The sequence below is a fragment of the Dendrobium catenatum genome, unplaced genomic scaffold (genome assembly GCF_001605985.2).
Source record: "Dendrobium catenatum unplaced genomic scaffold, ASM160598v2 fragScaff_scaffold_1177, whole genome shotgun sequence".
NCBI lineage: Eukaryota > Viridiplantae > Streptophyta > Magnoliopsida > Asparagales > Orchidaceae > Dendrobium > Dendrobium catenatum.
In genome coordinates, this window is record NW_021319639.1 from 105756 (window position 1) to 121685 (window position 15930).

At 39.6% G+C, this 15930-nt stretch overlaps 1 protein-coding gene across 4 annotated transcripts in view; it reads right to left on the reverse strand.

Annotated features, from left to right (window-relative positions):
- LOC110106918 (alkylated DNA repair protein ALKBH8 homolog) overlaps window positions 1–15930 on the reverse strand; it is a 119476-nt gene that overhangs the window by 81561 nt on the left and 21985 nt on the right. For all 4 annotated transcript variants that reach the window (XM_028698900.1, XM_028698901.1, XM_020837006.2 and 1 more), the window contains exon 2: window positions 8701–9051. In XM_028698900.1, coding sequence (XP_028554733.1) covers window positions 8701–9051 — 351 coding nt within the window. The remainder of the gene's footprint in view (window positions 1–8700; window positions 9052–15930) is intronic.

Sequence of the window (15930 nt, forward strand, 5' to 3'; positions counted from 1 at the left end):
AGACGAGAAACCTAGAGCCCAAGACAACAAAGAGAACTTCAAGAGAAACAATAATCATGCATGCCCTAACCTTAGCCTCTCATATTCTTTAAATACAATTCCTAATATAAATTAAGTTCAAATTGCCCTCCTCTTGCTTAAACCGCCCTCTCTCTCAATCTCCTATTGTCACCCAAGGAGGTGGGGCCCATTTGATTAGGAGGTGGGATTTAGAGGAGTCGGCTTAGTCCACCTCCTATACGTCTGAACTAGCCCCTCCTGGGCCAGTTTGGGCTGAGGCATAACAATACCCCCTTCCCAAAGAACCACCTTGTCCTCAAGGTGGAAATTGGGAAACTGATGTTTCACCCTCTTATAGGGTTCCCACATGGCATCGTGGTCCGGAAGATTTTTCCACTTGATTAGCACTTCTTTAGCTCCATCTCCTTTCTGGCAAACCCCCATCAACTCTAAGGATTCCAAAATCACCCTAAATCATCGGTGAGTGTCGCCGGTAACTCCAGACTGGCTGTATAATCTCCAATGACCCTTCTCAACTAGGATACATGAAAAATTGGATGTATAGTCGCCGTTGGTGATAATTTTAGGCAGTACGCTACTGCCCCCATTTTCTCCAATACCTCGTAAGGTCCAAAGTACCTTGGGGCTAGCTTCTCATTCCTCTTATTGGCGACTATCTTCTACCTGTATGGTCGAAGCTTCAAGAACACTCTCTCCCCCACATCAAACTGAACATTCTTCCTATGGTCATCAGCTTGTTTCTTCATAATCTGTTGGGCTCTTAGCAGATTCCTCTTTAACTCTTCTAATACTTTGTCCCTCTCCTCCAAATACTTCTCCACTGAAAAAAACTAAAGTATTGTTGCTTCCAAAGTGCACCAAGTGGGGTTATCTTGAATGGGTTCATCTGAGAAGCAGAATAATAAAAGGTTTTGTATCAGTACCCAGCCCATGATAGCCACTTGACCAAAAACCTGGGTGTCTTTGACACAAAGCACCTAAGGTAGATCTTCAAGCTCCTGTTGACCACTTCTGTTTGGTCATCTGTCTATGGGTGGCAGGCGATGCTCCTCTTCAGAACTGTCCTCTGCAATCTAAACAATTCCCTCCAAAAATGACTGAGGAACACCTTATCTCTATCTAATATTATCACCTCTGGTACTCCATGCAATCTAATAACTTCTCGGATGAAAGCTGAAGTTACTGTCACCGTTGTGTATAGGTGTGGGAGGGGGATGAAATGGGCGTATTTACTCGGTCAACCACCATCATAATCACTATGAATCCTTCCGAACGAGGTAGCCCATATGAAGTCCATAGATATCTCCTCTCATACTCTACCCGATAAAGCCAAAGGCTGTAATAGACCTCCTGGTGACATGGCCAGGTACTTGTTCCTCTGATAGACTTCACACCTGGCCACCATCTCCTTCACATCTTTATGCATCCCCGTCCACTGCAAGTCCAAGGCAAGCCTCCTGTAGGTCTTCTGCACCCCTGAGTGACCCCCAACTACACTCCTATGAAACTCCTGCAATAAGTGTGGAATGTGGACTGATATCCTAGGCATCACAAATCTCCCCTGATATAGAAGTCTCTCTTCGTCCAGTGAGTACCCTGGAAAGCTACCCCCTTCCCTCAGTAAATCTGCCCTAATTTGTTTAACTCCTCATCCCGAGCACTCTCCTCCCTGATGGCCTCCGAATCTATCATTAAAGGAACCGATATTGCCATCGTTTGTAGCTCCCCCACTCATCTAGATAAGACATCTGTTGCATTGTTCTCCACTCCTGGCCTATACTGGATCTGGAATTCATATCCCAATAATTTGGACAGTCATCTCTGATGCTCTTCAATCACCATCCGCTACTCCAACAAGTACTGCAGGCTCCTCTGAACGGTTCTGACAATGAAATGTCTACTTAACAGGTAGGGTCGCCATTTCTGGATGGCTAAGACGATGGCCATCACTCCCTCTCATAGACGAATTTAGGCTAGCTCGTGCTGTCAACACCTAGCTGAAGGAGGCAATGGGTCGACGATTCTGCATGAGTACTACCCCCAATTCGTAACCTGAAGCATTTGTCTCCACTATAATGCCTGAGTAAAGTCTAGTAAAGCTAAGACTGGTACAGTAGTCATCGCCTTCTTTAGTTTCTCAAATGTTGTTGTGGTCGCTTCCCCCCATACGAACTCATCTTTCTTCAGCTGCTCCGTTAGTGGCCAAGCTATAGTGTCATACCCTTTTACAAACCTCTTGTAATACCCCGTTAGTTCTAAAAATTCTCTCAACTCCTTAAGATTCTTAGGTAAGGGCCATCTCAATATAGCCTCAATCTTTGACTGATCCGCTGTCACCCCTTCTTTGGACACATTATGTCCTAGATATTCTACACTAGTCTGGGCAAAACAACTCTTCTTCAGATTGGCATTTAGCTGATGTTCCTGTAGGACTCCCAAGACCTTCTTCAATTGCTCCAGATGCTCTCACTCAGTTTTGTTGTACACTAGTATGTCATCAAAAAATACCAAAATAAACTTCCAGAGGTACTGCCTGAACACCTTGTTCATTAGTGCCTGGAAAGTGGCATGGGCATTGGTAAGCCCAAACGGCATTACCAAAAACTCATAATGCCCCTCGTGTGTCCTAAAAGTTGTCTTGGAGATATCTGCCTCCCTCATTCTGATCTGGTGGTATCCAAACATCAAATCCAGTTTGGAGAACATCACTGCCTCATTCAGTTCATCTAAGAGCTCATCAATCACAGGAATAGGAAACTTATCCGACATTGTCTCCTTGTTCAAAGTTCTATAGTCCACACAAAATCGCCAGCTCCCATCCTTCTTAACCAATAGGATTGGACTAGAGAAAGGACTCACACTCAACCTGATGATCCCAACCTCCAGCATCTCCCAGATCAGTTTCTCAATTTCATCTTTATGAAATTGGGGGTATCGGTAGGGCATGACGCTGATGGGTGCCACGCCTTCCCTTGAGGCGATGGCGTGCTCCTGCTCCCTCAGTGGTGGCAGTCCCTGAGGTCGTTGAAACACCTAGAATTATTGAATCAACGGCTGTATGGAGAGTGGTATGTCCCCTCCCTCCTCCGATCTAGCTCCTTCCAAACTGTGCAGCTCTACCAAATATCCTCCACCCACCTTCTGTATACTCCTTACCATGGATTTAAGAGAAACCATAAATTTGGACAGCTCTGCATCTCCTCTTATCACCACCTTCCTCAAATCCATCATCAGCTTCATAGTGAGTGCCCCCCAATTAACCTTGGTGTCTCCCAAGGTCTGCAACCACTTCATTCCTAGGATGACATATGTACTCCCTAACTCCATTGGAAGAAAATATTCCCTCACCTGAATTACCTGGACAATCAATAGCACTCCTTTATAGATTCTCTGGCCTTTCTCTACCTTCTCAGTACCCATCACCACTACCAGTTGGCCGACAACCTAAGTGGAAATGAAATTGTGGGTAGCTCCACTATCAATCAGCACCAACACCTACCTATCCTCTATCTCCCTTTTTACCTTCATGGTATGATTCGTAGTGAATCCTACCACCGAGTTCAGGGAAGGCTCGACCTGATCCAGATGTAGCTTCTCCTCCATCTCCTCCTCTAGCCCACCTTAACCTCCCTCTTCAGTTTCCTCGTCATCGCAGACGGTAAGAACCTGAAGAGTTCGGTCCTTACATCTATATTCTAGTATGTACTTCTCATCATACCTAAAACACAACCCCTTTGTCCTCTTCTCATGCATCTCCTTCTCTATCAGCCTCTTGAAGTTTCCCCCACTCCCTCCTGTCTTTTCTCTAGTGGTCTCCCGAATTCCTCCTGCTACAGGACCCTTAGGTGTTAAGTGGGTGGTTGTCATCCTGTAAATGCCTCCTGAGCTGCTACCCTTGGCTTCCCTCTCTAGATTTCTCTAATTTTCAACTATTTGTGCCAACTTCATAGGCTCTCCCAAGTCACGAGGCATCAGTACTTTCACTGCTGCGCTGATCTCTACCTTCAACCCTTTCAAGAAGTTTCCCTCCAAAACAGTATATGATGATCGCTCCACCCTACTGGCCAAGTGCTCAAACTGCTTACGGTAGTCTGCTACGAATCCCTCCTGCACCAGCGCAAAGAATTGCTCATAGAAATCTCCTCCCCGATTAGTTTGGAAATGTTCTATTATACATTTTTTGAACTCCCACCAACTCCTAATGGGTCTCTTCTGGTCTCTCCACTAGTACCATGACAGCGCCTTCCCCTCCAAACATAAGCCCGCCACTGTTAGCTTCTCCTCCTCCATTAGTCCATTTACAGCATAGTACCTCTCCACCTTATAAATCCACCCATACGCATCCTACCCTGCAAATATGGGCATCTTCAGCTTCCTCACCTTCTGATCTCTCCCATTTCCCCTTACTCCATAGCTCCCCCTTTCTCAAGTGCTTGGCCCTCCCCATGTCTCCCGATCTTCTCTTGACCTATCATAACCCAAAACCCCTTCGAATTCCCCTCTCCTTCCTTCAAATTCAGCACCTCAGAAACAAAAATGTCCCTCCCGCCGTTCCCAATCAACATCTCTATGCTCCAACCCTCCATACCCATTCCTTTCCACATACTTACCTCCTCTATACTCCCTCTGGAAAGGCTCCAGATAGGGTTTCCTTCTTTCTCCCTCCACAATCTCCGCCTCATCTTCCTCCCTACGAATTTCAGAATTCTTGTTTTTTTTCCATTCGCCCCTTTTTCCATAGAAGTCGTCGTTTGGTTGTAGATTTCCAACATTTTCTTCATCATTTCCGGGAGATCGGCTACTTGTCCTTCCATGGAGGAATCATTTCCTTCACTGTTGTCTTGATTTGGTTCATCTCCCTCTCAAGTCTTTCTTCTAACGCATCTACTTTCTTGGCCGCCATCCCTATCCGGATCTTTGTAGGTTCAAAAATTCTGGATTTGGATCACAAAGACAACAACTTTTTCCTTTCTCGGCCAAAAATCAGCTGCTGAAATTTGCCTAAATCAACCCACCAATGGCCCAAAGACTTGCTCTAATACCAATTTGATAGTAATTACTTGATTTCGCAAGTAACCCTAATCGGAATACTTGAGTTCGCAAGCAAGGCTAAAATTAATCGATAAATTCAGCAAGAAAAATAGATGAAGTTGAGTGGAAGAAATCAAAATCAGTAGATAATTTTATAGAAATCAAAGCGAAGCAAGAGCGAAACAAAGATACAATTGATCCTCAATTCGAGAGGAGGATCGTTCTCTCCCAATCTCTAGACGATAAGCCTAGAGCCCAAGACACCAAAGAGAACTTCAAGAGAAACAATAATCAAGCATGCCTTAACCCTAGCCGCTCATGTTCTTTAAATACAATCCTTCCTAATAAAAAGCTTCTTAATATAAATTAATTTCAAAATGCCCTCCTCTTGCTTAAACCGCCCTCTCTCTCTCTCGTATTGCCGCCCAAGGAGGTGGGGCCCATTTGATTAGGCGGTGGGGTTTAGAGGAGGCGGCTTAGTCCGCCTCCTATACGTCTGAATCGTCCCCTCCTAGGCTGGTTTCGACCGAGGCGTAACATTGACCTACACAACTACTCGACAAATCAGCATGAGCAAACACGACGAAAATGACAACCAACAAATGCAACCTCAAAAATTTTCAACTTCAAATGTATTGTATAACACTAAAAAGTTTTTCAAAAAGTAAGCATGCAATTTGCCCCAAAATTTTACCCTATTTTCCCCCACTTATGAAAAATGCCCATCTAATTTGATTAAATTCTATTTTAAATTCTGATTATTTTCATATATAATTGTATATAAGTATTCATTTAATAGCTTAATAATAGTTAATTAACATTTTTATATCATTTAATTAAATATTATTTGTTAATAGTATTAATTAAAGCAATTGTTAATTGTTGTAAACACTGCAACAATTCCACTAAAACCAACATGCAATGGACTGATGATTGGGAGTGGGATCACACGGCTAGTAATAAGAATTAGTGGGAGTTACAGCATATTAAAATATTATTAGTGGAATATAGCAATATTATATCAAATTAACTTAAGCATTAAAGCATTTCCCTCATTCCTTCACAGCCGCACTGGTTCTCAGTGAAAGCTGAGGGAAAATTTGTGAGGGGTTGCTGGTGCTGCTAGTTGTTGCGGACTTCAAAAATCAAGAAGGCTGTTGTTATGGAGTGTTGTAGCCAGAGCATAAAGGTGAGGAAATCAGTGGCTATTGATTGTATTAGCTGAAATTCTAGAAATTTAGATCATTTGTTGAATTTAAGGAAAAAAATGAATGTTTTCTACTGTTGAAAGTGAAGTTGTTTGCTTAAAACATCAAGATAAAGGTTGTTATTTACTATTTTGTGCTGGAACATTGGAAATAAGAGTAAGAGCTGCTGTAATGTTGTTGAAATCTTATAAAAGTTGCTGTTGTGAAGCTGAAATCCGGAGAAAAAGTGGGCTATTGCTGAATTTTCTAAGTAAAAGGATGAACTGGTTGCAGAAAACTGTAAAGAAGAGGAATTATAAGAAAAAGTAGAAAAAAAAAGTTTTGAAAGAGAGAAAAGGTCATTCTTAAATGAGAAACAGTACAATTGAGATTATATACAAGAGAAAAAAAAGACAGTGTCTAGGAGAACAAATTTCTAGCGATGCAAGATACCCAAAAGATGCATAGAAAATAGTAAAATTTTATATAATTGCAAATTCATATTTTTTATATTATGATAGCAACATTCAATGAGAAAACAACTTCTAACTCTAAAAGTTGAGAATTCAAAACCAATTTTAAATTAAAAAGCTAGAACGGTGCAAAAGTCTATAGTCATCATATGACTTATATAAAGGTATTGAATAGTAAACAAGAAAGAAAGTAATGTTATGTATTCTTATGACCAGTATAAAATTTACATGTGTTTTAAATTAATTGTCAAAATATTATTATTTCTTATACATTGATTGCATATTTTATTAAGCTTTAGCTCATTAGTAATGGTTGTACTACAAGCATGGGAAAGGAGCCAGTTGGGTAGTGGTCAGGCCAGTTGACTACTCTTTTGTGTACATATACTTTTTTGGTATATCTGAGTAAGAGCTATACAGACTTTTGGGTATGTAAGTAAAGTTGAAAAAGTTTTAGTGAATCTCTGTTTTTCAATTTAGATGTGTATTTTATTTGAAGTATATCACGTATGCTTCTTATTATAAAGTATAAAGCTTGATATGTTATGATACGTTAGGATATTCTAAATAGCTACTTCTTACTCCCTGATTATGATAGAAGTATTTTATAATAGGTATTACTATTAGTAATAAAAAAAATCTATTCAAATTCTCCTTCTCTTACACTCTAAATTGACTATAGGGGGGTCAAAATGGGGTGTGACACATTGCATAAATAAAAAATCACTCAAAAATTAGATGTTGCGCAAAATAGACTATGCCTACTATACCTGCATGTTTGAGATGTCTAAATTGTCCAACCGAACACAATGGAGAAAAAGGATTCATGTAGCTGACCCCACATAGTGGGATAAAAGCTTTATGTTGTTGATGTTGAAATGGTTTTGTTTGTGCACGCAAACGAGCTATCAAATCCCCTATGAATTCTATTTGTGCTATGTTAATTATTTTCAATTTATTTGATGGGACATGCAGGACACTTGATCATTCTTTTTATATGATTGTATACTTTTATTTTTAAACAAACAAGATATTTTGTCCAAAAAATCATTTTAATAGTCTTTTGAAATGCATCCAATGAAAACTTCGCTTAGCTTTTGAATGACCCTTGCCCAAAGGAATTCAAGCAATTGTGAATGAGCTATCAAAAAAATGTGCTAAAACTACCCCCATATAACGAAAGACATATATGGGTGGAGTATGGGACACCATGGTCGGCTCTTCAACCCAGTATGCTAAAAAAGACAAGAAAAGCTAAAATTGGATGATTTCAAATGACTACACATTTTTTTCTTTAAAAGGCTTCAAATGAATAAAATCCGCCAATAAATAGTAATTTTAGTATTTGGGCAACAAACTATAGTTATTTACAGAGGAATTCTAACAATTGTGAATGAGGGAAAGGAAACGAATACTCATTGGCTTGTCATCAACTCTCGTACAATATTGCATCAAGACCCATTTAAAATTTAACCAATCCTTTAGACATTAAGACTTGGATCAAACATTGCACTTTTCTCATCTTAGCATGATTTTGTCATTCATTTTTTTTTTTTTTGGTTGACATCCTAGCAATTAGAATCTTTAGGGTGCATGGATCTGCTTAATCTAGTGCCACCTCACTTAATCTGGTCAAATTATAAGTCCAAATGAAAAAAAAGATTTGAGTGACAATTATGGTTTCGTGCGTCACATATACTCTAAATAATATACAGGAATTTGATGATGATAAAGATGATGTTGATCATCATGATGATGATGTTTTCAACAGCCTAATAGAAATTATAATGTATGCTAACATGTTTCAATGTTGCCTTAATCATTTTTTTAAAGAAGGCAAAGTTCAAGCCCTTAACCAGCAGTTAAATAAATATAAATAATTTGCACTTATATCAAACATGATGATAAAGTACAACGCTCTAAAACAAGATACATGACACACTGTGAGGAAATGTTATCAAACTTGAAGATAGTCATATATGCAAAACCTTTGGTGGTGGTTGCAGAATTGAGTAGCGAATATGCAAAATTCGTCCACCAAGGGCTCCACAACGACATCCATTTAAAGTTTCAAAAGCCGCTTTAGCAGCAATTAACTCTGAATAGCAAACAATAACACGAGTGCCGCTATCATCAGCAGCATGAATCCCAACCACTTCTCCAAAGATACTAAAGACAGATTTGATATCCTCAAATGATATGCCTACAGCTGGACCACAATTGGCCACATATAAGTTTTGAGTTGCGGAACAACTTGAACCCTTGGGATTAGTGAATCTTGAAAGGTTCAAATCCATAACTGCATACAGTATCTTTGGTATTATATAATTATACCAACCCTGAAAGATCAAAAGAAGAACAAAAATCAAAAGAAGATCCATAGAATCAGCATTAACTTTATGATAAATCAACTATAGAGGGGAAGATGGACGTATTAAAAGGGTATGTTTACAAGCAAAAAAAAAAGCAATCAAAGGTCTCTACCAAAGGCATGCATAAAGTTATTTAGTCAAATATACTTAAAAAGCAATTAAAATAGGATTATCAAAATGTAAAAGCAAAGCAAATCTTCGCATAGCATTCTATTCTATATGATTAATGCAGCATACGAGCAAAAAAGTTCCACAAGCATGTTCTTATGTAATAAAATCTGATTCAAGCTTCTCTTCCTTAAAAACAAAGTTGCTTGCAATTAAGATGTACCCAGCAAAGCATATGGTATCTACACTTGAAAAGTGGTACAAAAAGTATTTTCCTATTTTAGTTGGATTACATCAAGGATCAACCTTAAGCACATATCTTTTTGCTTTAGTCATGAATGTTCTCACTATAAATTTGCAAGAGATTGTACCCTGGTGTATGTGTTTTTGTTCATGATATTCTTCTTGTTGATAAGAATAGAGGAGTTGAAGGAAAACTTGAATTATGGAGGTCAAACTTAGAGTCCAAAGGTTTTCGTTTGAGTAGATCTAAAATTGAATATATATATATAGTGTAGTTTTAGTAATAATATATATAGTGGGGGATTGTGACTTTGGGTGATCAGCTCAATAATAAGAGTACACGTTTTAGATATCTTGGATCTATTATTCTGTGTAATAGTGAAATGGATGAAGATATTATTAGCTGAATTCAAGTTGGATGGTTGAATTGGAGGAATACATCGAGCTTGTTGTGTGAAAAAAAGACCCTCTCAAACTTAAGGTAAATTCTATAAGATGGTAGTGAGACCTGAAATGCTTTATGGTGCAGAATGTTGGCCATTAAAAGAGAAGCATAATATTAAGTTAAGTGTTGTAGAGACTAGGATGCTCAGGTGGATGAGTGGCTTTACTCTTAGAGACAGGATAAGAAATGAGCATATGCTTGAAAAGGTTAGAGTAGCTCCAGTAGAAGATAAGATTAGAAAGAGTCGCCTTAGATGGTTTGGTCACAAAAAATGGCGGCCTTCCGATGATCCGATCAGGCAAGTAGATGTATTATATTTGACTTATGTTAAGAAAGGCAGAGGTAGACCTACAAAGATTTGGTTAGAAAATATTAAAAATGGCCTTTCTTTATCATATTTAGATGAGAATTTGACTCTTAACATGACACAATGGCAAAAAAGGAGATGAACCCAACGGAGAACACTGAATTAAAAAGGCAAGTAGATGAACTTCTACAACGTGGATTTATCAAAGAGAGCCTTAGCCCGTGTGTCGTTCCTGCCCTTTTAACTCCTAAGAAAGACGGTTCTTGGAGGATGTGTGTTGATAGTCGTGCTATCAACAAGATTACTGTGAAATACCGTTTTCCGATCCCACGACTAGACGACATGTTAGACATGATGACTGGAGCAACACTATTCTCAAAAGTTGATCTTAAAAGCGGATATCATCAGATTAGAATCCGCCCGGGTGATGAATGGAAAATGGTCTTTAAGACAAAAGATGGGTTGTATGAATGGATGGTTATGCCCTTTGGTCTTAGTAACGCTTCTAGCACCTTCATGCGAATTATGACCCAAGTCCTTCGACCTTTCCTCGGAAAATTCGTTGTCGTCTACTTCGATGATATGTTGATCTATAATAAATCGGTAGACCAACATTTGGAGCACGTGAAGCAGGTCTACGAGATTTTGAGGAAAGAACAGTTGTATGCAAACACTCAGAAGTGTGTGTTTCTCACTGATAGTGTTACCTTTCTCGAATTCATAATTTCATCTCAAGGAATTTCAGCCGACCCTGAGAAGGTTAGAGCAATTAATGAGTGGCCTGAACCTAAGAATATTAGAGATGTTCGGAGTTTTCACGAATTGGCCACATTCTATAGGAGGTTTATTAGAAACTTTAGCACTATAGTGGCACCCATAACTGACTGCCTCAAGAAAGGAGAATTTCATTGGACACTAGCTGCCACAAAGGCCTTTAAAAATATTAAGAAGAAAATGGTTGAGAAGCCCCTGTTATGTGTCTCCCTGATTTCTCTAAAGTATTTGAAGTAACATGTGACGCATCAGGAATTGGAATTGGAATTGGAGGAGTCTTATCTCAAGAGGGACACCCTGTGGCATATTTTACTGAGAAGCTAAACGACATTCGTCAAAGGTATTCTACCTACGGCAAGGAATTCTATGCGGTAATACAGTCCCTTAGATACTGGAGACACTACTTATTACCACAAGAATTTGTGATATTCTCGGATCATGAAGCCTTGAGGTACATTAACTCGCTGAAGAAACTCAATGCCCGCCATGGTCGTTGGGTTGAATTCTTACAGGAGTACACTTACACGATTAGACATAAGGCTGGGACTGAGAATAAAGCTGCGGATGCCCTTAGCAGGAGGCTGATGATTACTCAATGAATGAAAACTGAGGTTACCAGATTTGAACGCCTTAAGGAGGATTACTTGGACTGCCCTGATTTCAAAGAAACATACTCCCTACTGATCAGCGGAGAAGATCAAGTTATAAATGATTTTCTTGTATAGCATGGCTATCTATTCAAGTCGCAAAAACTTTGTATTCCCAACACTTCACTATGAGAATTTCTAGTTCGGGAGTTACATGCTGGAGGCTTAGCTGGCCACTTCGGGCAAGCCAAGACTATTGTCACGCTAGAAAATCGATTTTATTGGCCCAACCTCAAACGTAACGTCAGCAAACTCTTACGGAGGTGTCACACCTGCCAGTTGGCCAAACAATGTAAGAAAAATATGGGCCTCTATACACCACTCCTCGTGCCCAATTGCCCGTGGCAGGATGTAAGTATGGACTTTGTATTAGGATTGCCTAAGACCTTGAGAAAGCACGATTCTGTTTGTGTTGTCGTCAATAGATTCTCAAAAATGGCCCATTTCCTCCCCTGTTCTAAAACTTTTGATGCCTCCCGGGTTGCTAAGCTCTACTTTGACGAAATTGTGAGACTTCATGGGCTACCGAAGACTATTGTCTCTGATAGGGATGTTAAGTTCACGAGTTATTTTTGGAAAATATTATGGTTTAAGATGGGTACGAAATTACAGTTTTCCACAGCCTTCCACATTCAGACTGATGGTCAGACTGAAGTCGTTAACAGAAGCTTAGGAAACCTTTTAAGAACGTTAGTAGGTGAAAACCTTAGAGACTGGGATTCTAAGTTGCCCATTGCCTTTGCCTATAACAATTCTGTCAACAGAACCACGGGTCTGAGTCCTGCCGAGGTCATGTACGGATACCAACCTAGGCAACATATAGATCTAATTCCCATGAGTCATAAGTCTAGATCATCTGAGTCAGCATCTGCATTTGCATCGCATTTACAAGAATTGCACAAAGAAATAAATAAAAGAATTGAATTGAGCAATGCTAACTATAAACTCAATGCGGACCTCAAGAGAAGGTTCAAAGAATTTGAACAAGGAGATTATGTGATGGTTCGAATTCGTCAGGAGCAGTTCCCGCAAGGGACCGTTAAGAAATTACACGCAAGAAGCGCGGGACCTTTCAGAATAATTTCTAAAATAAACAGTAATGCTTATGTGCTTTACCTTCCCGAAGGTTTTAACTTTAGCCCCACTTTTAACATTGAAGATATTGTAACCTATGAGGGTTCCGAGTTTAACCCACCCAATCCCTTACTTGATGAGCCTTGTGAGTCCCCACCTGGTGAGATCCCAGCCTACCCCCACTCCCAAAATTTCCCACTTTACCTACTGCGGAGAGGATTGAGGCAGTACTTAGCGATGAAATCATTTCTATTAAAGACGGTGGTCGCCGAAGGTACTTGGTTCAATGGGCAGAAAAGCCGGAGACGGAGAACGTGTGAATCGACCGAGATGAGCTACAAAAATTGGACCCAGACTTGCTGGAGTGGTACGAGGCTTCTAGAGACACTCACTCGACGGGGTCGAGTTTTCTCCCACCTGGGGAGAATGATAGGGACATCAGATTTCGACACGTGTACCATCGCCGGTGGCGCAGATCGACGGCTATGATCCAGAGTCTCTATTTCTGATTTAATTACAGCTTATGTCATGTGTACTTTCTTTAGTTTTCCTAGTTTGCCCCTGAGGCATTGTTTCGCTTATATAGCCCAGAGGGCGTTTCTATCTTTTCAGTTTTATTATTTTGGACCTCCTTATATGAGGCATCATGTATTGTAAAAGTTTTAGTTTTGATGAATGAAAGATATTTCCCTTTGTTCTCTTTGTAAGTGCACTTCCCTTAGATCTCTTAGTGAGTTCAACGGGAAAACTAGATCTCTTCATGAGTTCTAGATTTAGTCCAAAGATTATTGTGTGGAGATCGAGTATTGAAGAGAAGCGAGGTGAGTGGAATCAAAGCAACGAAAATCCTCAGATTTTCACCTCTCCCCTTCCCCTCATCCTATTGCCTCAGACCCCTTGGAGCTATCCAGGCCGCCGGCTTGCACAGCTCTACCCGCCGGCCTGCAGAGCCCCCCCTGCCAGCCAACCGCCGGCCTGCACAGCTCTACCCGCCGGCCTGTAGAGCCCCTCCCGCCGGCCCCCGCAGATCCCCTTGCCGCCAGCCACCGTGAGCCCATACCGCCGGCCCCCTTTGGCCCCTTGCTAATTTGAATTTCCATCCCTTAATGACTTTCCTAATTGAGCCACTTAAATTGGGGAATGAATTAAGGGGAGTTACAACCTTTTGAAATTCAAATTCCCTCCCAATTTTCATTAAATTAGGGAGTTACACGATATAATTAAAATCTGAAATCTAAATTTCAGATTTTGATTAATCAATTGCGGTCCCCACCTACTTAAATTTCCAACCTCTCCCCTCTTTACATGGCCGGCCATCCCTCATATCTCTCCCCCTTTTAATTTTCTTTAATACACCATTAACCCTTCCCTCCTAATATTAATTTCAAATTCAAAATTCTAAAATTGAAATTAAGAGGCCGCCAATTTCGAAAATCTGAATTAATTCTCAGATTTTAGCCTTTCTCCCCCCCATAGCTCCACCCGCCCCTAGCCCCTCTCCAACCCGTGACCAGCCCCTCTTGCCTTGCCCGCAGTTTGCTCGCTCGCCTCCCCTCTTTGGCTTCATCACTCGCTACCACCATGCATGGCGGACCCCGAACTTGAATGGGAACTTGTGTTCGACGCTCACGGCAACCTCGACATCCAACGATCGCCGTTCTTCGACGCAGGATTTGATTCTGACGACGACACCGTTGGGACTTACTTGGATCGGATCTTACCGACCCTCATACATGTCATCGACAAACGTCGTCCAGACTCCGAGTGGATCATTGACGGCCGCCCACCCGCTCCTCCAAGTTCGGCTTCTTCCCCGGCGACGAGTCCTCTCGGGATCACCTGTCTACTAGTGGCATCGCTAAGTCTACTTACGATCCTCCTCCGCTAGCCACCATTTTCAAAACGAGTGAAGAACTTCAAGGTGAACGATCTAGATTTTAAATTTGGGGCTTCGTTATCATTAGCTATTTGCATTACCTAAATATTTAGTTGTTATTTTGCAAGTTACCGTAATCTCTACATGTAATCTATTATCATTGCTAAATCTCTCAACGGCGAATTCTTAACTCAATCTTGAGCAAACAAAGAGTTATTTATTAGCAAGATAAATTTCATCGCTTTTATTAATTTCTCAAAGGCAATTCTTGTTCAACGCATGTTGTTTCACATCACATTAGAATTTAAATAAAGATATCAAGAATATGTTGAAGAGTTCCAGAATTTTCTATGATACAGTTTCATTCATTTATCATTCAATAATTTTCTATGATACAATTGATGAAATATTATGCCATTATCAATAATTTCGATATGACCATTGAACAATAAAAGATAATTCATGCATGTTTTTTTCCGACAACAATTAATCAAATGGATTCAATAAAATTGATTTAGAGGAAGCAATATTTTTATCATAAAATATAATCATTAGTACTCACTTTGAACTTAGGTACTGAGATACTTTACTCTGACTCGTTACTTCGAGATTAATACTTAACACACATAAAAAGATTCAATTATTAAAAATTAATTTATAATCTACTCTTAATTTCTCTAATTTATTATTTTAAATTTCTTTGATTAAAATTATCACGACCCAACCCATATACTCAAACTAACAAGGCAGGAATTGACAGTCGGACAGTTAACACAATTACTACAATTACACAAAGTAACAACTAACAATCCACAAACACGAAAGAGCCATTAATATATTATTCATTTGTTCATAAACACAAACCAGATTATACCTATTATCATTCAAGCATCTTTTTCTATACACAATATTCTCTCTTTCAGTTATTTCTACTTATCAATAGACTTACCTGAAAAATGAGTTTAATGAAGTGAGTTTACAAAGTAAACTCAATGGATAATCATAATTTCATATACAACATTTAGGCATATAAAATAAAACAAACACGTTTTTTTATCTTTCTTACACAGTTAACATATGTATCTTCTTTCATATGCTATAAATTTTATAATTCATCTTTCATATAAATTACTTCTTATTCTGTTTCATTTATCCCTAAACCCTAAACATTTATTCCATTACATTAGTACATGAGCACCATCAAAATGTACCAATAAAGGTACAACAATTTTCATTTACATTTAACGTGTACGAGTACGTTGCTTCCCCAGCAAGTACCATACAGAGTGAACTCCTATAATTGGCATGCATGCACCTTTTCTTTCTATTAATACTTTCAATTTTGTTTAAATCATCATTTAGTTTATTCTAT